This window comes from Indicator indicator, chromosome 11, assembly GCF_027791375.1.
Source record: "Indicator indicator isolate 239-I01 chromosome 11, UM_Iind_1.1, whole genome shotgun sequence".
NCBI classification, from domain to species: domain Eukaryota; kingdom Metazoa; phylum Chordata; class Aves; order Piciformes; family Indicatoridae; genus Indicator; species Indicator indicator.
In genome coordinates this window covers 9,634,158-9,659,306 of record NC_072020.1, presented here as the reverse complement: position 1 = coordinate 9,659,306, position 25,149 = coordinate 9,634,158, and the positions used below count along the sequence as shown (strand labels likewise).

General features: G+C 46.3%; 1 protein-coding gene across 1 annotated transcript; it reads right to left on the bottom strand.

The window, feature by feature from the left end:
* Positions 1-3,149: 3,149 nt before the first annotated feature.
* On the bottom strand, positions 3,150-20,684 carry IGFBP3 (insulin like growth factor binding protein 3). The gene is made up of 4 exons (XM_054385082.1): positions 20,309-20,684; positions 16,249-16,478; positions 12,687-12,806; positions 3,150-3,275 (listed from the first exon to the last, which is right to left on the bottom strand). Exons 1-4 carry the CDS (start codon positions 20,682-20,684, stop codon positions 3,150-3,152), a joined length of 852 nt encoding a protein of 283 aa, XP_054241057.1.
* Between the last annotated feature and the right edge of the window lie 4,465 nt (positions 20,685-25,149).

Sequence of the window (25,149 nt, the reverse complement as noted above, 5' to 3'; positions counted from 1 at the left end):
GGCCCAGGACTTATTGTTTGGGGTTTTTGTTTTGTTTGGGTGGGGTTTTTTTTGTTTGGGTTGGGTGTTGGTTTTTTTTTGCCAACAAATCTCAGCAAGTGTTACATTTGCACTAGCAACAAAAATATTGCAGTACGTCTCCACCTCACAAAGCTTTCTGTTACAGAAAATTTGTTAGCCTGCAGAAAGCAACACTTCACAGAGACTTTGTTACTCTGAGGTTAAAAAGCTTCAGTTGCAATGGTGATGTGAACTCATCATTAAGAGGATGCTCAGAAGGCACACAGGGCAGTTCAGCTGATAAATAACACTTGGGTGTAAGGTTTTATAAACATCTGATTGATGGGAAACAAACATTTCCATATCACAGAATCACAGAATTGTTTAAGTTGGAAGGGAATGTGAAGATCATCTAGTTCTAACCCTCCTGCCACAGGCAGGGACACCTCCCACTAGATGAGGTTGCTCCAGGCACCATCCAATCTGGCTTTGCATAGATCACTATTCTTCAGGGCTAAAGATCATGTAGTTCCAGCCCTCCTGTCACAGAATCACAGAATCTTTTCAGTTGGAAAAGGCATTTAATCATTGAGTCCAACCATTCTCTAACTCTACCAAGTCTGGTGCAAAATCCATGTCCCACAGCACCTTATCTCTGCATCTGGGGAGCCTGTTCCCACCTTTAATAACCCTTTCAGTGAAGAAGTTTCTCCTAGTACCCACCCTAAACCTCCCCTGGTGCAACTTGAGGCCATTTTCTCTCATGCCATTGCTTGTTCCTAAGGAGAAAAGACACCCACCCACCCAACCTGGTCTTGAAAGAAAGTGTCAAGAGCTCTTGAAGCTCTTGTCAAAATGTCAAGTGTTTCAAGACATTTGCCATTGCTGGCAGAACCAAGGGTGATTAGAATTCACCAGGTGGGAGAAGAACAGGCTCCTCAGCTCCAGTCTTCTGTCCCCATCAGCACATCCAGCTGGAAACCTCCCACCCTCAGTCTCCTCAGATTTCCCAACCCAACAGCAAATTACAGTGTTGCTGATTTATCTTTTTTTTTCTTTTTTTTTTGTTTCCTACAGTGACATCAAACATTGATAGTGAGACATATAAGAATATATTATATATTTATATAAATATATAAAATATTTATATAAAATATATAAATAAATACATATACAAAATATGGCATTACTTTCCAGAGAGATGTTACATATCACCGGCCGCCCTTTTGCTTCTCCAGGTTTCATCATCATACAGAATTTGTTCATAGAATCATAGAATCAACCAGGTTGGAAGAGACCTCCAAGATCATCCAGTCCAACTGACCACCCAGCCTTAAGCAATCAACTAGACAGTTTCATCAAGTTTAGTAAACAATCAGCCTCAAATCAAACAGGAGAAACTTTGCCCAAGTCTTCCTCATCTGAAAGCATCACACGAAAGCAAATCCCTTCACTTCCAATGAAAAGGACATCATGGCAGTCAGTTGGATTCAGTCTTGAAGCCCAAGGGTCCTTAGTCCTATGCTTAGATGCAGGTGAATCATTTCTACCAAAGTCAAAGCAAGCAACAAAGAGTTCATGATCCCCCCCGCCCTGTCATCTCCTTGGCAGTGTCTGACACGGGAGTTCCTCAAACAGAACATCTGCTTTTGGTAGAGTGTACCAAGGTGACACAGAGTAGATACAGCTTCTCAAAATAAATAAGCAACTCAAAAGGGCTGGCAGTGGAATGGCCAATTTGTTCTTGTCTGTTAGCATGAGCAGGAAATGTGAGCCCCGCTGCACAAAATGAAGTGAAGGACAGAGGGAAGAAGGCTTTACGGACAGCTTCAGTGCAACATTGAATCCTTTCCAGTGGCATAAATCAGTGATGGGTACATTACAAATATCAATGAAATAATCACAATTAAAAAAAAATAAGAGAGAGAGCTATTATCTTGGTGTTTGAAGTTAATTCAATTTAAAAAAATTAAAAAAGAATGGAATCATAGAACGGTTTGGGTTGGAAGGGACCTTAAAGATCACCTAGTTCCACCCACCCTGCCATGGGCAGGGACAGCTTCTACTAGACCAGGTTGCTCAAGGCCCTGTCCAGCGTAGCCATGAACACCTCCAGGAAGGGGGCATCCACAGCCTCCCTGGGCAATCTGTTCCAGTGTCTCACCACCCTCACTGCAAAGAATTTCTTCCTGATATCCAGTCTAAAACTCCCATCTTCCAGCTTTAATTCATTGCCCCTCATCCTATCCCAATATCGCTTCTGGAAACACATCCTTGGCTCCACAAATCCCTTTCTATTGTCTAGAACAGGTCAGTGTGTGTGCATATGGATCTATACATATCTGTAAATCATTCCATACCCTTAACTTCCTCTTTGCCTACAGAAGGATAATTATTGCCTAGTATTTGGTATTCACATGTTACATTTAAATAAGGTTTATTTTTAAAAAAACAAACACTCCCCCCCCCCAAAACAATTATATTAAATACAGACTAAACAGAATAGTCATAACATATTTTACAGGAAGAAGGGGGAAAAAAAATAGCCACGTCTTTTAGTTCAGAAAGATGCTTCTTAAAAAAAGTTCTTTCAGATTTTTATAAAACTTTTTACCCGTGAAGCTTTAAGTTTCCCGTCAGAGCTGTAAAAAAAAAAAAAAAAAAACAAAAACAAAACCCCCCCAAAAAACCTTTAAAATCCTTGTGGGATTTTGTTGGCTTCTTTTTGCTTTAATACTTTAACAAGCTTACAATTCTTTAAAAAAGAAACAAACAAAAAAAGTAAACCCACAACAGTATCTTTCGGGATCAAATTGGTCACAGGCTGTTCTTTCCAACAGTCAGTGGGGACTCCCTGAATCCATTCTGAAGTGCCTTTTGTTCTTCTCTCTCTCTCCCTCTCTGGGTATCAATAGTGCAGGTTTGGGTGGGAATCCAGAGCTCCCTACACGTCCGTAGGAAGCCCAAAGCATGTGAGTGGCTGGGGTGCAGCCGCAGTACAGCCTGCGGAGGCTGCGGCTCCCCATCCCCAGATGTAGCAGACAAGAGCTCCTCACTCCACGCAGTCCACAGCGCTTGGCCAGCCCCTCCAAGGTCTCTGCGAGGTTCAACGGCCATGCACAGGTGCCAGAAGAGCCGGCAGCCAGCCCTCATTTGCTTTCCAAGTTGTAGCAGTGGACGTCTCCCTTGCCCTTGCCGTCGTAGCCAGGCAGCGGCTGGCCATACTTATCCACGCACCAGCAGTAGCCTCGCTTCCGGCCCTTGGACGGACGACACTGCAAGAGAAGACAAGGCCCAGTTAGCACCACTCCTGTTTGCTCTGCTCTCCAGTGCTACGTGGCGGGGAGTCCTCCTCATCGGGTACCTCTAATTCCATGTCTGGCTTATATCTGACGGAATACAAAGCATGCCAATCAAGGCCAACCTCCTCTGCCCATTCACCCTCTGGGGCTAATTATGCCATGAAACCACTCTAAAAACAACCTGCATGCAGCCTGATGGACCATCCCCTGCTGTTGGTGTGAATGATGCAAGTGCTTTGCTTGGAACAGATCTCAGAGATCATCAAGTCCAACCATTCTCAAACTCCACCAAGTTTGGAGCTGGAAGGTATCCAGAGAAGGGCCACCAGGATGATCAGAGGGCTGGAGCACCTCTTCTATGAGGACAGACTGAAAGAGTTGGGGCTGTTCAGTCTGGAAAAGAGAAGGCTCTGAGGTGACCTTCTTGTGGCCTTCCAGTATCTGAAGGGGGCGCTACAGGAAAGCTGGAAAGGGACTTTTTAGACTATCAGGTAGTGATAGGACTAGGGGAAATGGAATAAAGCTGGAAGTGGGGAGATTCAGATTGGACGTGAGGAAGAAGTTCTTCCCCATGAGAGTGGTGAGAGCCTGGAATGGGTTGTCCAGGGAGGTGGTTGAGGCCCCATCCCTGCAGGTGTTTAAGGCCAGGCTGGATGAGGCTTTGGCCAGCCTGATGTAGTGTGAGGTGTCCCTGCCCATGGCAGGGGGGTTGAAACTAGATGATCCTTGTGGTCTCTTCCAACCCTGACTGATCCTATGATTCTAAACCATGTCCCTCAACACCACCATCTCTGCCTCTGTGAAACACCTCCAGGGATGGGTATTCACTCACCTCCCTGGAGGAACCTGTTGCAGTCTTTGAGAACCCTTTCAATCAAAAAGTTTATTCTAATATCTGAGCTAATTCTCCCTCGGTGCAACTTGTGGACATTTCCTCTTGTCCTATCCTTTGTTACTAGGGAGAAGAGGCTCAAACCTCTTTTCAGGTACTTGTAGAGAGCAGTGAGGTCTCCCCTCAGCCTCATTTTCTCCCAGCTAAACAACCCCAATTCCCTCAGCTGCTCCTCACCAGACCTGTTCTCCAAATCCCTCACCACCTTCACTGTCCTTCTCTGGACCTGTTTCAGCACTTCAATGACTTTCTTGGAGTGAAAGCCCCAAAGCTGAACCCAGTGTTTGAGGTGTGGCCTCACCAGTGCTGAATACAGAGGAACAATCACTTCCCTGGTCCTGCTGGTCACACTGTTGCTGATTCAGGCCAGGATGCTGGTGGCCTTCTTGGCCACCCGGGCACACGCTGGCTCGTGTTCAGTTGGCTGTCAATCAACACTCCCAGGTCTTCCTCTGCTGGGCAGTTTCCAGCCATTCTGCCCCAAGCCTGAAGCATTCATGGGGTTGTTGTGAACCAAGTGCAGGACCCAGCACCTAGCCTTGTTGAATCTCACACAACTGGTCATGGCCCATCAATGAAGCCTGTCCAGATCCCTCTGTACAGCCTTTCCACCCTCCAGCAGATCAACACTTTTTCCCATCTCAGTGTCATCTGCAAACTCAGTTCCCTCCTCTCCAGATCATTGATAAAGTTGTTAAAAAGAGTTCCCCAGCACTGAGCTCTGGGGAACACCACTTGTGACTGAATACCCACTTTGAATACCAGCACTGCTTACAATGATGCAGGTGGGTGAGTGGGGCCCATCTTTGGAACAGACAGTTAAGGGCTTTGTTCTACACTGAAGCACAAGTCTGGAAAAGAAATATGCTGCAGCATAAAGAGCCTTGGCATGCATCTGTTGGCTGGAGGCATTTCCATACTGTAGCTGCCATTTATCAACAGATACATAATCCTTCTGTGCTGGAGTCATCACTTCAACAACTGCTAGGTGTGCTAGAACTTTACACAGATCTCGGCCTATAAATAAGATGCTTCCATACTAGTCTATAATCTATATCAGCTTCAGAAATTGCCTGGTGGGATATGCCAACAATGCTGACCAACCTGATCCTACTAGAGGCAGCCACACCAAACTTTAGGAATTGTATGGCAGTAAAAACACATTATTAAGTCCCATGTGTGCTAAGTGATCACAGAGGTGCCTAGGAACCAACAATGGCAGAAACTAGACTGTAGGAGGTGACATGCTGCAGGCTGCATTCAGTGTGCTTCCCTGGACAGTTATATACTCTGAACCTCTGGGACCCTGCAAGGCTTTTACCCACTTGAAAGACCCATGTCTCCAGGACACATTATCTTACTGGGTTTGCCACCATCAACCTCATTGCCTCCACACCAGCTCATATTTTGAGATCTGGTGATGCAGGACTCACTGCAAACTGCAAGCATCAGCTTTTTCAAAGACTGAGGTTTCATCTGTTGCATCACCAACATGAAATTGTGCCAGGGGAGGTTTAGGTTGCATACTGGGAAAAATTTCTTTAGAGTGGTCAGGCATTGGAACAGGCTGCCCAGGGTAGAGTCACCATCCCTGAAGGTGTTCATGAAATGTGTGGACATGACACTTAGGGACATGGTTTAGTGGCTATGGTGGTGTTAGGTCAGTGGTTGCACTCAATGGTTTTAGAGGTCTTTTCCAACCCAAACAGTTCTATGATTCTCTAAAAAAAGACAGACTAGGCTGAAGCCAGGTAACAGCTGTCAACACTGCAAAGCCTATCCTGCAAACAGAGCAAATGCTGCCTCCCAGATCACATTCACAGCAATTCAAGTATTTCAGAGGTTCAGGCTGGTACAAGTCAGGTAAATTTGCTTCTTTAGCATCTAACAGGAGTGTCCCCATATCCCATGTGGCTCACAAAACAAAGGCTCTGGTCCGTGAAGGTACATAAGAAAACATCAAGCAAACACTGGGCTTCACATGCTGTCCAAAGTGCCTGACACTTTCCACATCTAGCTTAGGAGCTCAGGTGAAAAGGTGGCATTTTGGAGGGAGCTGTGAACACAGGGTCACTCCTGGGACAGCTTGCACCAGCACATTGGCACTGAGCAAGCTAATTTGTGGCAGCATGGGGAAGGGTACAGAGTGTTCCCTAGGAAATTGTGAAAGAGACGAGAGTAGATGACATGTTAGATACAAATTTTGTAACAAGCTTCCATCTTGTTTATTTTATTTTAGAGCAGATGAAGTAATATTAATCACCCTAATTGCAAATTAATTTACCCTTGTGGTATATTTTTGAGTAACAAGCCTAGTGCAGCAATCATACAATGCCTTCTCTTCTCTGAATTTGCAGTCCTTCTGCACTAGCCTCACGGAAATGGACAGCAACAGGACAACCATGATGGCCAGCAGCATCCTGGCCTGGAGCAGCAATAGCGTTGCCAGCAGGACCAGGGAAGGGATTGTCCCCTTCAACTCAGCATTGGTGAGGCCACAGTTTGAGGACTAATTCAGTTTTGGGACCCTGACTGCAAGCAACACACTAATGTACTGGAGCATGGCCAGAGAAGGGCAACAAAGCTGGTGCTGGGTCTGGAAAACAGGTCTGGTGAAGAGCAGCTCAGAGAGCTGGGGGTGTTCACCCTGGAGAAAAGGAGGCTGCTGAGGGGAGACCTCACTGTTCTCTACCACTCCCTGAGAGGAGGTTGGTATCTTCTCTCTAGGAGCAAGTGATTGGAGGAGAGTTGCAGCCACGGAGGTTTAGCTTGGATATTAGAAGCAACTCCTTCACTGGAAAGGGTTGTCCAAGACTGCAATAGAACCTGCAGGGACGTGGTTGAATCCCCATCCCTGGAGGTGTTTCAAAGAGGCTGAAATGTGGTGCTGAGGGACATGGATAAGCACCAGACTTGGTAGAGTTAGAGAGTGGTTGGACTTGATGGTCTTAAAGATCATTTCCAACCCAAACGAGTCAATGATTCTATGACTCTGCACCAAGCTCACGCTTAAAGTACCTATCATCCTGTTACAGGCTAGGGTGAAGATGTTCAAACCTATTGAGGGAACAGCTACATGATGAACTGCATTTGAGTTCCTGTTACCTGTTGGCCTGGTTTTCTGCACTTAACCTTTACACCCCCAAGTTTTATAATTGATATTTATTGTCTGAACGACCCAGCCTGGGCTTGTGCCTACTCTCCAGTAGGTCTGTGAAGGGCTGCTCGAAGTCCACTGATGTCAGTGGGAAATTTTCCTTCTATGTTGGTGTCAAATGGACTGGACACTGCCTTCAGTGGTATCAGCATTTGGTGGTTTAAGTTGTTTATGCTCAGAACTTCAGAATTCATAAGCAACAACCTCTGTATGGCTAAAAATCTGACAGAAAAGGAAACTGAGGCAGCACTTCTTGAGTTGTTTTTCTTAAGAGAGCAGGCATAGATGGAGCTGGAATTTGAGCACAGGGCTTCTGGCTGCCAGCCTGCTGCTTGGGCAATGAAACTATACTTCTGCTAATAATAGTAACACAGCCTCCCCTTTTAGCAGCACTATATGAAGCCAGTTACACAACCCTCGCTGATTCATAGGCTTGCATCACCCTCAAAACAAATGATCAATTAAAGTTCTCGTGTCATTAGAGCATCTGATTGCTTTTTACATTTGCATAATTGATTTTTGGGATTCACAACCACGTGGAGTTAATCTGCAGGGACACCTCCCATACTTCTAGTTTTGGTTGTTTTGTTGGTTTTTTTTTCTCCTAGACAATTCATCTGGAGAACAAAATGCTTAGATGATTCTACAGCTGAAATAAGGTCTGTGAGGACACAATTTCACCTTCTCCAAGCTGCCATTTCGTGCTACCCCCTGGGCCACGCTGGCAATAGGAAAGCACTTCTCATATACCAGTGATGCTTTCATCCCAAAGCAGCTAGTTGCATTCATAGAATGGCTTAGGTTGGAAGGGACCTTAGAGATCATCCACTCCAACCCCCCTGCCGTGGGGGTTGCCCATGGCAGGGGGGTTGGACTTGGACTTGGTTGCCCAAGGCCGCATCCAGTCTGGCCTTAAACGCATCCAGCTGGGGAGGGGGCATCCACAACCACTCTGGGCAACGTGTTTCAGAGTCTCACCACCCTAGTGCTGAAAAACTTTTTCCTAAGATCCAGTCTAAATGTTTCTCAGCTTAAAATCATTACTCATGATCCTGTCATTAGACATCCTTATGAAAAGTCCCCCTCCAATTTTCCTGTAGGCTCCCCTTCAGGTATTGGAAGGGAGCTATAAGGTTCCTCCAGAGTCTTCTTTTCTCCAGGCTGCCCAGCTCCCTCAGCCTATCCCCACAGCAGAGGTGCTCCAGCCCTTCACTCATCCTTGTGGCCATTCTCTGGACTTGCTGCAATAGTTTTATGTCCTTCCTATGATGGGGACTTCCCCATAGGAGTGGAGGCAGGTTCCCACAGAAAAAAAAAAAAATACAATTGCTTAATAACCTCTCTAATGAATTTTGTGCTCCACATACATTTCCTGGCACTGCTCAGCGCTTCTGCATGAGTTCAGAAGTCCAAAAAGCTGGAAAACTGCCCAAGCAGTGGAGCCAGTAATTACTTCTGATAGGAACACCAGCTGCCAGCTTCCATGCCACCTGCTCCTCTCCCTTCCACAAAGAAATGCCGCAGAGGCATTCGTGGGGCACAGCAAAGCATATGGTATCCCATTGAATTCCTGGTCAGCCCAGAGGTCTCTGTGGAGCTACAACTGTGGTCTCCTGGAACAGACAGCAGACAGCACTGACATATACCTCAGGCTGTTTGGCTCCCACCAAGCCCAGCTCTGTTTTCAGTGGAACAATGCCAGCTCACATTTAGGTGAGTATCTGGGTCCAGGACACAAATATGGGGCAATTCTGGTAATTACCCTATATAATAATTTTAATTTCATCAAAACCCTTTTTTTTTTTTTTCCATGCTTGAGGCAGAAACAGGCCTGCATCAACCTATTCCACATAAATATCCCCAAACACCAGGGCTGAACAATAGAACCTTACATGTGTGATTTATGAAGACAAAGAATCTAAATTTTAATAGGTCTGACTTTAAAAGTTTATATATAAACACAACGTGTGAAATATTTTGCATGTTACACCCTGACAGCTCAATTTATGTTCTTAACATCACATGAGTATTGTTTCCCATGGTTGTTCCTGAGAGGTTAATTTCTAGATATCCACAAATGTCTGGAAAAATAACTGCAGGTGACCAGGAAGGCTGAAAGTACTAACAGCTAAAGTGCCTTCTGAATCAGTTTTAATGGTTCCCAGGGTGATTATAATTTATCAGATTCCTACCAGCACACACCTATCTACATTATTATCCTAGACAGTGGCTTTGGCAGCTGTTTTCAGAATTAAAAATGCCTAGCTCACGCGTGGTTTTGGATGGATTTATTGTTTCCTAACCTATTATTCTGGATTTTGTTGTCACAACAGAATGTAATTGAATTACAGATTGAACACTGCCAATAATAGCACTGAAGGAAATTAATAAAATAGCCTAGCATTCTGTTAAGGAGATTAGACATCTGCTCACAGATCCCAGAATACCAGACCTACGTGTTGATGCTCCAAAAAGGGAAGGAAAAACACACAAATATCACACTGCCTTGTGGACAGTGAATTCAGCCTGGACAGGACTCACTCCTAAAACTGCTGTGTTTTTTTTTTTTTTTTCCCCTCGGAGTTAATTCTCTGAGGGCAACTGCAAAACATTATTTTGGAGGTTGTATTTTGTTCCTGTGAGAAGCAGCCTGCCTCTGTGACCCCTACCCGTGAAGGCCTGCTCCCAGCGTTGATGGAGGTTCACTCCAACTGCATTTCATCTTGAACGTTTCACGCACATGGGCTCCATCTGGGGGCATCTCCTACAACATCCTGAGTTGTCTCCACTATGTAAATTGGCAGGGTGCTTCAGGAGCTTGGCCAGCTATGAAGATGCCTCTTCATCCTCTGTGTTTGCTGACTGAATGGGCTGTTGCATACCGTGCAGGAGCCTTTGCTAAAGCAACCTGAAGGTCTCCAGACTGCAGGGACTCTGCACGAAGGGCAGAAGCCATGTCTTTGTTCTGCATCTTATTCACATTAATCAGCTACGAGGAACAATGACTAGGTAAGTTAGCCATCTTTCCTAGGTCTTTTTCTTCCACATTTAGGGGTTTTTTTTCCTACCTCAGCAGCAGAGCTATGACTGCCCTTTCAAGTACAGTCATCCTGTAAAGCCAGGCACTTTAATACATGCTTACTGTAGTTCTGCTTTACTACACACACAAGCTGCAGGCTGCCTGCAAACCACCAGCTTTTTGCTGATGGAGCAAAAACCCTCAGAGTCTGAAGGCAGATGAAAGGAAGATCGACTGAGCAAAGTAAATACCAATCTGCGGGCTTCTCTAACATGTAGAGCAGGAAAAGGGCTACTGCAGGCCTGTGTGCCTCCAACACAGCTAAATGCTGTGCTGCTCTGGACTCACTAAGCAAAAGCTTTCACGGCACAGACACAAAGCACAGGCCCAGGCTCACTCCACTCAGCAGCCCAACCACTGCAGAGCAAATGTAGGCCAAGATGTGAGCGCTGCTCTCTGCTGCTTTACACACAGTGGGACATCAATGGCACGGGCTTCTCAAAACTCCAAACAAAAAGGAACTCTGTCCCTGCTTGGAGTTGCCACCACCTGCTCAGGAAAAGCTGGGGAGCATAGACAAGCTCAGCAGTGTGCATGGAAGGTCAAACAGTGCAGTCAGTGCTGGGCTGATGGCAGAAGGGAAGGCTGGAAACCTCCCCTTACTGCAAACATCTCACCTGACACTGCCAGCTTAATGCAGAGCTCCAGGGAATACCCAAAAGGGAAAGGCTGTTTCTGAGAGCCAAAAAGTGGAGAGATACCACTCCTAAAATAAGATTGCCCAATTAGAGCTTGGCCTCTCACTTCCAATCAATGAACAGCATTAGCTAGGAACAACAGAGCAAACAAATCCTCTGGTTCCCAGAGAAGGTGACCCATGTGAACCCAAATGGGAGAGCCAAGACAGTCCACAAACAAAATCTGTCCCTTCCAAAGGATTTGCCTTGAGAAATGTGTGGCCAGCAGAACCAGGGAAATGATTGTTCCCCTAGACTCAGAACTGGTGAGGCCCCACCATACTGGGTTCAGTTTTGGTCTCTCACTGCAAGGGGACCTTGAGGTGCTGGAGCGTGTCCAGAGAAGGGCAATGAAGCTGGTGAAGGGCCTGGAGAACGGGTCTGGTGAGGAGCAGCTGAACAAACTATGGTTGTTAAGTCTTCAGAAGAGGAGGCTGAGGGGACACCTCATTGTTCTCTACAACTGCCTGAAAGGAGGTTGGGAGCCACAGGGCATCAGTCTCTTCTCCCAGGTAGCAAGTGACAGGATGAGAGGAAATAGCTTCAAGTTGCATCAAGGGAGATTTAGCTTGGATATTAGAAGAAACTTCACCAAAAGTGTTCTCAAAGACTGGTACAGACTCCCCAGGGAGGTGGCTGAATCCCCACCCCTGGAGGTGTTTCCAAGAGGCAGAGGTGTGGTGCTGAGGGACATGGATTAGCACCAGACTTGGTAGAGTTAGAGAATGGTCGGACTCGATAATCTTAAAAGTCTTTTCCAAGCAAATGATTCTATGAAAATCTTAAAGAAACTTTGGAATTCAGAAAATTTTGGAATTATTCCAAGATACACATTTGAAGGCAGGTCACTAACTAAACACTGGAATTAGATGTGGTATACATGCTAAGCAAAGAACTTGGCATGTCTTGCACTGCCCAGGCTCCTGAATTCAGGAGCTTCAACGGTAGCAACTGAATGAGGAATGCTGCTGTAGCTCAAGCTGACACAACCAAAGCAGAAAGATCTGCAGTTTAGGTCTGCATTTGTCAAGAAAGGTCACAACCCCAGAGGCAGAGAGGGCTGAGAAGTCATCCTTTGCTGCAGAGTAACTCCTAGATGTATCACTTTCCTGATGACATGACCTGGATTTTGGAAGTGATCAGGGTAGCACATAAAGGACAGATATATCCCTTTCTCAAGTTGCTCTCTGTAACATGATCCAAGGCAGTTCTTCTAGGAACTCTCCAGCAGCTATTTACAATTCAAAGCATTGATCTATTGCAGTCATATGGCGACTGCAACATTTAGCTCTGTGGCTTATTACAGAGGCACTGCTTTTTTTAAACCAAAGGGCATTAGTATCTAGGACACCAGCCAACCCATGTGTGATTAGGTATGAAGTGTCTCAAATGAATCTGTTGTCATGACCAACAGAAAATAAAAACACTGTCCCCACTTGACAAGGCTCAGCCCTAAAACTGGAAATTACCTAGTTCCTCTGCAAAACGATACCTAATGCACCTTACTGGCAAGACCCATCAGGGAAGATGCAAAAAAGGTGAAGTGCTTTCACTGAAATGACCAAGACTCTGTACTTACTTGCTTTTTCTTGTAGAACCCCTTCTTGTCACAGTTTGGAATATGAAAGCCCCTGGGACTCAAGACGTTCAGGATCTTTAGGTGGTTTAAAGTGTCTTCCATTTCTCTGCGACAGGGACCCTGTGAACGAGCGTGTGTTAGGAAACACAAATGAAACTTTTATTCCCAAAAGCTCTCTTACATGTGAGGGTCAATATAGCTTTAGAGAGCAAGAAACACAAACCCAAACAGCACCATTAGAAGAAAGGGATGGCTGGATATGTCAAAATCTTAGAACAGTTTGGGTTGGAAGGGACCTTCAAGATCATCTAGTTCCAGCCCCCATGCCATGGGCAGGGACACCTCCCACTAGACCAGGTTGCTCAAGGCCCCATCCAACCTGACCCTGAACACCTCAAGGCTTGGAGCCTCCACAACTTTCCTGGGCAACCTGTTCCAGTGTCTCCCCACCCTCACTGTAAGAATATCTTCCTAATATCCAGTCTAAATCTCCCCTCTTCCAGCTCAAAGCCATTGCTCCTTGTTCCACCACTACAAGCCCACACAAAAAGTCCCTTCCCAGCTCTCCTGCAGCCCCTTCAGATACTGAAAGGCCCCTAGAAGGTCTCCACTGAGCCCTTCTCTTCTCTAGGTTGAGCAGCCCTGACTCTCACAGCCTGATGGTATCACAGACCATTCATAGACAAAATTCTGACTTCCTGCTTTATTGAGGATAAACCCATGTGTGAAGACTGAAGGCCCCATGATGAAGCACAGACTGGCATTCCCAGCTGAAATCACAGCCACGTATAGCTATGGGAAACCTTGCCCAGCATGCACATCTATCCTACACAACACAGCTCAGGTTTGGAAAAGCTGGCTTTGCACCAAGCAGGAAAAGAAGAAAGTGGGCAACTGGAAATACACTGCTTGGTAAAGTTACCCTAATGGCATTTGATTTTTATGATTTGGCTGGATTTGAAATCTCAAATGGAATGGATTTAACTGAAAAAAAAGTAGCTCAACATAATGTATACATATATGAATAGTGCAGCTTTGGACAACAATTCCCATTTTGACTGAACCAAACAGAGCCACAGAAAGGGATGGTTGCACGTAGCAGTCTCAGAATCACAGGATCATAGAATTGTTTCAGTTGGAAAAGACCTTTCAGATCATCAAGTCCAACCATTATCCAACTCTGGTGCTAAACCATGTCCTTCAGCACCACATCTCTGCCTCTTTGAAACACCTCCAGGGATGGGGATTCAACCACCTCCCTGGGCAGCCTGTGCCAGTCTTTGATGGCCTTTTCACTCATGAAGTTTATTCTAATATCCAACCTATACCTCCCCCAGTGAAACTTGAGGCTGTTTACCATCATCCTATTGCTTGTTACCTGGGAGAACAGACCAACCCCTACCTGCCTCCAACCTCCTTTCAGGCAGTTGTAGAGAGCAATGAGGTCTGCTCCTCAGCCTCCTACAGACTGAACAACCCCAGTTCCCTCAGCTGTTCCTCACCAGACCTGTTCTCCAGACCCTTTGCCCACTTTCTTGCCCCTCTCTGGACCTTCTCCAGCACTTCATTAAATAAGTATGTCACCTTCTGCCACACTTTCTCCACCTCCAAAAGATTGGCAACAATATAGTAAGGATTTGCTCCAGGACAATGAGCCAAAAAGAACTTCCAGAAGCACTTTTAAGAGCATGTCCCAAACGCCAACTAATTCTTTCTCACTGCAGCCCTTCAGGGTAGGGAGTAAAGCGTTACAAGCCCCACTACACAGTCAGAAAACCAGGAGTGGAGGAGTTCACATTTTGCCAGAGGCCAAGGAGGTAGTCAGTGTCAGCAGTGGGATCAAGAGCAGCACCCTAGAAACTCTCTGCTTAGCTACACTGTTGTCTTTGCACATCACTGACTTGGCCTACCAGCCCGCTGCTTCAGCTGGGACCCAAAACAATTCCTTTGCATAGCTGCATGGCTTTAAAATGTTTAAGTTGCTGTATGAACACAAAGACTCATTGGATGCAATTTTTAATTAGTGAAGTAATGACATTTATACTTTCAAGTGGTAATATTAATAGTTTGCTCATGTAAAATGTCTTTCATGTGAGTGTCTGAAATCATATAGACTCCACAGTTCTGCTGGAGTTTAATTCTTTTTTTTTTTATTAGCAGAGACCTTCCTTGCTGTTTTCACATATTTTCTTTCAGTATCACTCTCACAAGCTCCAAGCACACACTTTAAATTGCTGCTTTCATTGGCAGTTCCTTTAAAAAGTGAAACTACTCAGACACACTGACTGCAGATCACGCACGGTCAAATATTTGGTCCTCAGGCAGGCCTACAAAAACACCAGCTTTTTTTTTTTTTTTTCTTTTATTCTCTCCAAAGTCAGAGAGATGAATATCAAAAGCTAACAGGCAGACACAGCTAGAAGGACATTTGCTGACAAAGGCACCTGTCCCTGATGGACTTCTTCCCCTTTCTTAAAGACATCAGTAGCCTTGACAAATCAGTGCTCCTTCACACATGGGGCCCAACTACCACAGAAGTGACTAGTAACTAGAAGTTACTAGCTGAGACCAGGACCCTATTTCTACAGAGCTACCAAAGCTCATTCTTTTACTGAAGGTAGTTTACTTCATGTTTTTGGGAGGAAGACACCCTGGAAGGCAGACACCAAAGTGTTTTTACTAAACAGCTGGACATCAGTGACAAACTAAACATGCAGCTTCACCATCTTTGCTGTGTTAGCTTGCAGGCTACGCTCCCTTCAGACACAGCTTCCCATCTCATACGTGTTTCAAAACCTTCTTCTGCAGATGAGAAGCTGTGGCTGGTTTCACCATGACTGTTTTGATGCAACACTGAAGTATATCCAGGCATATTTTTTAGGCCATCTGGCACAGGTGCAAAATAACCACCGGGTTATCAACCAGGATACCCAGGAAGAGGAATTATCCTCTCCTCAGATTCACCACACTCTGGCTGTCCCACAAATCCACTGAGCACAGCTAGTAGGAAGCAATGGCTCCAAACAGCAAGTGGAGGTGCCTTTCAGCACATCATCTAAGCAACAACTGGTCAGTCAAGACCCTAATCCTCAGCCCAGGCTAAGTCTTCCTCCCTTGGTCTGTGCTGTGAAGCATGAACACAGTGCTGCTACACTGGACAAAAACCATCTTTTTTTTTGATTATTGCAATTCAACAATGCTGTTTGCAACCAAGCTTAATGATGACACTATTAAATCTGTCCCATGTTAGAGTGGTGGCAATTATCAGCAGAGGGGAACAACAAGAACTTTTGATCTCTGAGAAATGACTCAGTGAAAATCACACTTGTATCAATATAAACATTATTGTGTCAGGCCTCCATGTTTTCAGAATGTGATCTGCTGATTGTGGGCATTTGCAGATCCAATAATTTTACTGGCTAAACAGCCACAAACTCCTAAATGGCTACAACAATTTCCACCATGTAGTTATTTAGTATATCTTATCATATGCACAACACATACACATACATGCAGACACTCAGGGGCTGGGAAATGCCTTTCGATTCCCAACAGTACTTACATATTCAGTCTCTTGTTTGGATTCAGAAGAGAAGTTCAGTGTGTCTGTGCTCTGAGAGTCATATTCCACTTTATAGCGCTGTGTGTTTTTGGCTTGCACTTTTCTGATGATGTCTATTTTGGTGTGGGGTGGATGTGATTTGGAGTCCAGCACCCTGTGCGAGTTGGGGACGGCCTGACCCTCGATGCTGCTGCTATTCTGGTCGTCTTCTTCAGAATCACTGGAATTCCCTTCAAGAAAAACAAATGCAGTGAAGAAACAATGTTAATCAATTATCAGACGTATTAGTCTAGGTGCTTAATTTTCTTGGACTAAATACTGATGAACTTCCTGTAGCATGTGCAAGAGGACCTTTGTTGCCAAGCAGTGACCGTGGTAACTGAAGCACCCCCGTCAGCCTGGCAAGGTACCCCAGGCACTGCCTGTGCTGGCTACCCAAGGCCTACAGCCAGCCACCCCCACCTCTCTGCAATGCCACACACCCAATGCTTGCTCGTCGCTCTCTGCCCGCTGCAGTTTCGCCCGCCGGCAGAAGGGGGCAGGTCTGTGCGGCCAATGGTGCAGGAGCCCCGGCAGGCCCCACCGCGGAGCCCGCTGCAGGCCCCACCGCCGAGCCCCAGAAGCCGGACCGGGCAGCCCGGAGCAGGCCCCATCGCGGAGCCCGGCTATCCCCACCGGGCAGCCTGGGACAGGCCCTACCACAGAGCGTGGGGCTGCCCCCACAGCGACTGCTCACCCCCGGCCTATTTAAGCAGCTTTAGCTCAAGGCGGCTGGTTTGGGTAACTTAGGAGAGGTGGTGTGTGTGACTCTTTGTCCTTCCCGGGATAGCAATATTCTTTTTTTCTTTCTTTACAGAAAGAGGCGTTAATGTAATAAATCCTACCACGCTTCATGGTTGCCATTAGTTATTTTTAATGCTTTTTCGTGTCTTAATTTTATTGAACATACAAGACAGGAAAAACCAACCAGCATACTTTCATTCTTCTGCTGTTAAAGTCAGAAGCATTTCTAGGTGTACAAAACACATTTTCAAAGTAACAGACAAAAAAAAAAAAAAAGCCATTCATGCTGTAACTGTGCCAAAAGGACAAACATCTGCTTTCATCACAAGCTTCAAAAATATTTTCTCTTTAAACTGCCCTCCACAAAAAAACACAGGGGAAGCAAATTTTTTCCAAAATACTGCATAAGCCCAGTGTTCCTGTACCTTCCGAGCTATTTGTCTACACTGCATTTCTCCCGCTGAGGAGGCTCCTGCAGCAGAACTAACTGACTGCATTCCCCCAGGCGATTTTTCAAGTTTGGATATTTCTATCAGCTAAGCAGCTCAGTCCCACTAGTTGCTGCCTTGGCTGCTGGCCCTTCTTGGGGGAGGGTGTTGTTTTATTTAAGGAAATCATATTCTGAATGTGCAATGATAACCGCTGTGCAAGGAACATCCAGGAAATCTGTATTAAAGTTCTACTTCGTGGCTCACTGAAAACCCACAAAAGCTAAGAAATTCAGTACTAAACCTGAAAGCCCACGTTCACGCAGCCCATTGGCTCTACATATTTCAACACAGGCAGTACAGTGATGCTGCCAATGCACAGGAACAGGGGAGGCACATGAGGAGGAGGAGGGATCCCAGTCAACATCTTGGTACTGGTGGTTTTGGGGTAGCCACTTCTGGCAATAGACATAATTGACCAGGAAAATCTTAACTCCCACTGCAAATGGATTAAGGAAGTTTAAGTCTTAAGTCTGAATTTCCTGGCTTTTGTGGGTATAACTCAGACTCTCAGCGGTATTTGAACATATTTTTAGTGGTTTAATGTCCTGTTTTTAAACAGTGGGGTTTTTTTTCCTCCACATTCTCAATGAAGTTTGAAGGAGACACTCAATGAAGTCAATGAAGAAATGACACAACAAAACGTTACAATGTTACAGACCTGAATCTTCTAAATATAAATACTATGTCTACTAGGTTTACTGCAATCAATACAGTTCATTAGTTTGCCTGCCAAAAAAAAAAAAGGCAAAAAATATTTTTAATATGCAAGAAATAATTCCCAGGCTGGTAATTTCAGTTTAGATAAACCAGCACGTTTAACAGCACTTCCTACACTCCAGTTTGGGAGACTCATAATGCCACATTTCAAACTGTAAAGCAGATGTGATGAATTCAGCTGCATAAAACTTGGTGCCTTGTTAACTTTACCTGCTCCTAGCAGAAACAAAACTGCTACTAGAGTTACTCTGCTCTCTTTAAAAAGCAGATTAGAAGGGTCACGCATGCATACCAATACTTAACCCTTCTGTGCCCCAAAAAGACTGAACTGGAAAGTCAGTCAGTAGCCTCCTAGGGTTGCTATGAAGAAGCTACTGTAATATACATCACCCCACAGTGATTACTGGCAATTTTTATCAACTAGGAACAACCCAAAGTGTATGAAGTAATGTGACCTAGATGTGTGTAAGGGAGATGATGTGAGTGTTGGATTTAGAGCTGGAAGAAGAGGTCTGCATGAGGAGGCACACACTATGGGTCACACACAGGTTCAGCTTACTTCTTCCTCCTTGCACAGCACATTAAAAAAATCTTTCTCTCCTCCACTGTGAACACTAAGGGTCCTACTTTACATTCTTAAGGAATCAAAGCGTCTACTGATTTCAAAACTAGAGTTCTCCCCCAGCCAACAGTGCAGAAACAGGAACTTGGCATTTGGACTGCTTAGGCTGAAAGTGGGAAGACTTCCAGCAAAGTGCAGTTCTGCCTTCCCCTTTCTCTGTTTCTAACAGTCAACTGATAGAAGCTGCATTAAACAGCACCAGCTCTCAAGGATGGAGAGGACCGCTTCCTTCAAACTCATGGGAAGGATGAACAAGCAGAACCATGTTCATATGACGAGAAATGCTGCTCCATGTTCCAAAAAGAGTCAGAACGTCAGTGGGAAGCCCTGACCTCTCATGCAAATTGTCACAGCTTGGGAGTAGTGCATAAATAATTAGAATGAGGCAACTGGCAGCCATGAAAGTCAGAGATAACTGGAGAACTGGTGCCGCTTCCTCGGCTAAGGAGAGGCCAGCCAAGAAGTCCCTGCAACCTAGCAGAAAAACTGGCTCTTTAAAAATGCAAACAGTGGAAAGCCTTTTGACACACTTTTCTATTAAATAAATGTTAACATACTTGCTGTTGGTTAGCAAACAGTGTAATGAAATGTTTGCACACACGGACTGTGCTTTCTTGATCTGAATCCCAAGTTTCCCAGTCTTAAGCTTCCAAATGTGCAGTCTAACAGAACTTTTTCCAACCGTCCCTTCCTCTTCAAACAAAACAAAACCCTCTCTGTGAGCGTCTCATTTACAAGACATCCAAGAGGTACAGGAAAGCTTCGTTCGACCAAAGATTTATTTGCAGTGCAGGCAGAAAAACCAACGTCCTCTTAAATACTGCTGTGCGAAGGCTTTGTTCTGAATAACCACCTTCCCGGGCCAGGGGAATATTTAACTCCTTCTGCTGCTGCTTTTCCTTTTTGGTTCTCCGTGTATAGTATTGCTCTGCCTTGGCGAAGCTGCTGTGCGGGGTGGGGTTAACCCACACTACAGCTTTCCTGCATCCTCTCTCCAAGAACACCAGGGACCAAACGGAGAGGATTTCATCGTCCCTCTCCATCCAGCACTCTGCAGCCTTCCAGCCCCAGGCACCCGCAGAACCAACATGCAATCCCTTCCCTCGATTTCCTTTCACAAAGAGCAACTCTGCCGCCGTTGCGAGCAGCTCTTTCACAGCATACGCGTTGAGGCACACAGACAAATATAGTTCTGTGCTGTATCTCCCCTTTGCCTGCTTCAAATCGACCCCAGCCTCAGCTACGTGGCTGCCGGGGAAAGGCAGCGAGCGAGGGGCCTTTCCGGAGGAGCAGCTCTGCCGCAAACTGCTCCTGCTGCCGTAAACTTGCTTTTGAACTTCACAGAAACCAAGGGGAAAGCGAGCAAGGCAAGAGGCGTGCATGCAAGCGATCTCCTCACGCTTCACCACCCCAACCCCCTCCTCGCCCTGAGGCGCAGCCCCCTTACCCGCAGCGTGCGGTCCGGGCAAGAGGAAGGCTCGCAGCTTGCCGCCCGCCGAGGTGTTCGTGCAGAGCCCGCGGCCTTCCAGAAGCGCCTGCAGCGGCCTCGCCTCCTCGCGGCGCGGCTGACAGCTGAGGCCGGCGCCGCAGCGCTCGGTGTAGATGCCGCAGGGCTGTCCCGGCAGCAGGGCGCAGGTGAGGCAACAGCCGCAGCCCGGCTCCCGCACCCGCTCGGCGCAGTCGGGCTGCAGGGGCTTGCACTGCTGCAGCGCCCGCGCGTCGCAGGGCTCGCAGCGAACCACCGGCCCCGCCAGCGCCGCCGCCCGCCGGACCAGCAGCGCCAGCGCCGCCACTGCCCACAGCACGCCGGGCCGCCGCACCATGGCAACGGAGGGGGGCCGCCGGGAGGTGCCGCCGCACACCCCCGGCTAAGGGAAGCGGGACAGGCGGAGCGCGGCCTGAGGCCGCGGGTCGGCGAGCGGAGCGGCGGGCACGGCCCAGGGGGCTGCGAGATGAGCCCCACCAGCAGTGGCCGGGAGACGAGAGGGCTGCGCCGCCGGCACCACCCCGCTCTTCAGCCGCCTGTCTTTGGTCACATAAACGTAGTTACGAGCTCGCTGGCAAAAAAGACAACTTTTTTTCCTTCTTTTCTCCCTGCTTCCTCCTTGCAGAGCGCCTGAATCACTTGGCTCGACACTAAGTTGGTTCTTTTTTGGCCACACACAACACTCAGGAAAAAAAAAATAATAATAAAAAAAAATTGGAAAGCCAAGCCCAGACGGTCTGAAGAAAACTTGGTCAAAAACTCCTCAGCAAAGAAAGGAGAAAAGAAAGGAGGAAAAGCGGAGAAGACAAAAAAAAAAAAAAAAAAAAAAGAGAGAGGAGAGGAAAAAAATAATATAAGGGAGCAAGGTTCCTTCTGGCTTTATTTCCTTCGCCTGTAGCCTTCCAGCTCCGCTCCCCACCACTCCGCGCCCATCTGTCCCCTCCGTGCCTCCCCGGCCCGCCCCTATATAGGGGCCGCTGCGCCGGCCCGCCCCGCGCCGTGAGTAACGAGCGGCGGGAAGCTCCAGGCTCGCCAGGCGCAGGTTTCGGTCATAGGGCGCTGCAGGGGGAGGGAAGAATCGAGGGGGTGCGGCGGCAGTACCGGGGGAGTTAGGGCATTGGGGATCAGCTGAGGAGAGGGACAGCCCGTGTAGCTCTGTGTGTTCATGTCCCCGCCGTGCCTCTGTCTGTGTCCCTGAGCGTGGGAGGGGAGACCGGAGCAAAGCTTGCGGAGGGTGCCCTGCTTTGGACTCCTGTACTCAACCCTTTCTGCTGTGGGACTAAGAGCCCCAGCTATGGAAGAATCGTGCCTTTGCTCATAGGCACAAACACACGTTCAGGGCACAGTTATCAGCAATGGTGTGGCCAGCAGGACCAAGGAAGAGAGTCCAGGATCCTGGACTCAGCACTGGTGAGGCCACACCTGGGGTGCTGGGTTCAGTTTTAGACTCCTCACTACAAGAAAGACATTGAGGGGCTGTTTAGCCTTCAGAAAAGGAGGCTGAGGGGATACCTTGTTGCTCTTTACAACTCCCTGGAAGAAGGCTGAAGCCAGGTGGGGGTCAGTCTTTTCTCACTAGTATCAAGTGATGATGAGCAGAAATGGCCTGAACGTGTGCCAGAGGAGGCTCAGATTGTATACTATTACAAAAAATTTCTTCACTGGAAGGGTTCTCAAACACTGGAATAGGCTCCCCCAGGAGGTGGTGGAGTTAACATCCCTGGAAGTGTTAAAAAAACATATAGATGCAACACTGCAGGACATGGTTTAGTGGGTGTGATGGTGTTGGGTTGATGGTTGAACTTGACCTTAGAGGTCTTTTCCAATCTTCATGAATCTATCATTCCATATCTTGGGACCAGTTTATGGCTCCCAAGACAGCCGCTTTTCCTAGGGTGATGGGAAGAAATGTCTATACACACATTGCTCTCTGGCACAGGACACAGTCCATGTCTCACAGCCTCATGGCTGTGATCCTCTTTCTTTTGAAAGTGTTTCCTGAACCCATACAACCTCTTCTTCCATAAGAAAACAGTTTCCATTGCAACATCCTTCCAAATCCAGGGGAAAAAAAATCCTGAACAGCAAAAGAACCCCACAGTGAAACCCTTTTTGCACCACGCATGTGTTGATGTTGTTTTGGTAGTCCCTGTGAATTCCACCCCCATTCTCCCAGTTTATCTCACTTCCCCTGTTAACTTGAGTTTAGCTTTGATGGTGAAAATCCGAACTGGCAAATGCCAAAATTTGTGGCTGTCCTATGTGATGCTCACATGTGAGCTGACGTGGAAGGGATGGTGAGGTGCAGACGTCGACCTGCATATACATATATGGTGTTTCAGCCATAGAAGCCTTCTCTTCATGCAAAATAAACCCTGTAATGCTCACAGATACTGGTTTAGACAAATATGTTCTGCTGTGAGAATGGAAAGGGCCAGACTATGGCTCTGTTTTCAACTCCATTGTTAACACTGAACCTCACCTACCACCCATCAGTGGTTCACGTACCTAAGTTCAAGTGGAAGAGTGGAATAAGTATGTTAGCGCTCAAGGTACTGGTCATGGCACTGTGCATCACACAACCTGCACCTTTTACACATCAGGTCTGTTTAGGTACTTATTATCAACTCTTAGCTTTATTCGGTAATGATACCTTCCAGATACCATCTTGAAAGGTAGCAGGATAAAACGTAGCAGGATAAAAATGATTTCATGTATGAAGAGCATAGTGTAAGAGTATACAGAGGCATTTCCTCGGGAAATAAAGATGTGTTGGAGAGACTTAAGCTGTTTAGCCTTCTGTCCTTCTGCTCATTTTGTCAATTGACCAAGAGAGGTCGCACGTTGCCCAGGATTGATTTAGAACTCTCGAAATCTAGGCGAGCCCATCTACAAAGCGGGAATTCATCAAGCACAATACACACAGGGTTGGATTGGCGTTTTTTTCCTCTATTGCAGAAAAGCTTCCTGTTAACTCTCTATTTTTCTTCGGGTTTAATAAGTGTTGATAGGTGATGAAGGGTGAAAATCGCTGGGATTGTCTGGCAGTGAGTATCAGGACTCAGATTAGGTCTAGCAGAAAGGGGAAGCTGCCCTCTTTTCTGCTTTGGTAGTATGTCAAGGGTCAGGGCTGTGCTGGCCACTAAACAAGTGACAGGTCCTCTCGATGAACCCTTCTGCTTCCCAAAGGGAAGAGGAAAGGAATAAGAGAGAGAATTCTTTAAGATAAGGCATTGGAACAGGCTGCCCAGGGAGTCCCTGGAGGTGTTCAAGAAACGTGTGGACATTGCACTTTGGGATATGGTTTAGTGACCATGGTGGTGTTAGGTTGATGTTTGGATTTGATCTTAGTGGTCTTTTCCAACTGAAATAATTCTATGATTCTATTCTATGACTGATGGGTTGGGAAAGAAACTAAAACTGATGAAAATAAGAACAATAAAACAAAATAGATACAAAATAATATCCAACCCAGCTCCATAATGACAAATATGTCACTGTCACTGCTGATACTGTGGACACACACTGGATTTGCTAGCAGATGGTAAGCAGATTCAGGAGCTGGATTCTGAAATTGGATTCAGGACCTCATGGATTGGGAGCAAAGGCAGAACAGAACTGGACACAGTACCCCAGGTGAGGTCTCACAGAGCAGAGTGGCAGATTCACCTCTCAACCTGCTGGCCATGCTTCTTTTGATGCAGCTCATTGTGCGAGTAGCCTTCTGGGCTGCAAGTGCACATTGTTGTTGTTGTTGATATTATCATTATTATTATTAAACATGCAGAGTATATTTTCAGTAAAAAAATGCTGGTTTGTAGGTTCTGAAGCTCTAAGCAGGTTATCGTGCTTATTGCACAACATAGTGTCCTAGAAGGACATTTCTGTGCTGGAATGTGTCCTGAGAAGGGTAACAAAGCTGATGAATGGTCTGGAGAACAGGTCTGGTGAGGAGCAACTGAGGGCACTGGGGTTGTTTAGACTGAAGACAAGAAGGCTGAGGGGAGACCTTCTGGATCTCTAACACTCCCTAAAATGAAGTTGGAGTGTGGTGGCGGTTGGTCTCTCTCCCTAGAAACAAGTGACAGGACAAGAGGAAATGGCCTCCAGGTGCACCCAGGGAGGTTTAGGTTGGATATTAGAAGAAACTTCTTGACTGAAAGAGTTCTCAAAGACTGGAAGAGGCTCCCCAGGGAGGTGGTTGAATCCCCATCCCTGGTGGCATTTCAAAGAGCTGAGGTACACGGTTTAATGACCATGGTGGTCTTAGGTGGAAGGTTAGACTCAATCTTAAAGGTCTTTTGCAACTGAAACAATGATTCTATGATATGCTGAAGAGGCCTTTTAGATTTGCAGTCTGAAACTACTTTCTTTACAGTGGCTCAGAAGAAGAGTTATAAAGAATTACAAAGCAGAAAAGTCAAGGTACAAAAATTGCATCTTCTTGTAGGAAAAATTAGTTTTCTTTGCTAATTAGGACCGGTGTGGGCACTTTAAATTGGATGAGAATATCTTAAGGATATAAAGTGCTTTGTTCCTTGTTTCACAAACAAATTTTCTTCCATACATCCTTTTTGATTGTGGATATATCTTCTGAGCACTTCAGCCTTTTCCCCAAGCAGAACAGGAAGAGCAAATTCAAAGCACAACTGAGTTTAAGACTTGCTGGAAAATTTAAATGACTCCACAGCCATGAAGTATCTCTTACAATCATTGAATCATAGAATTGTTTTAGTTGGAAGAGAACTTTAAGATCATCGAGTCCAACCATCAGCCCCAAAACACCACGGCCATTAAACCAT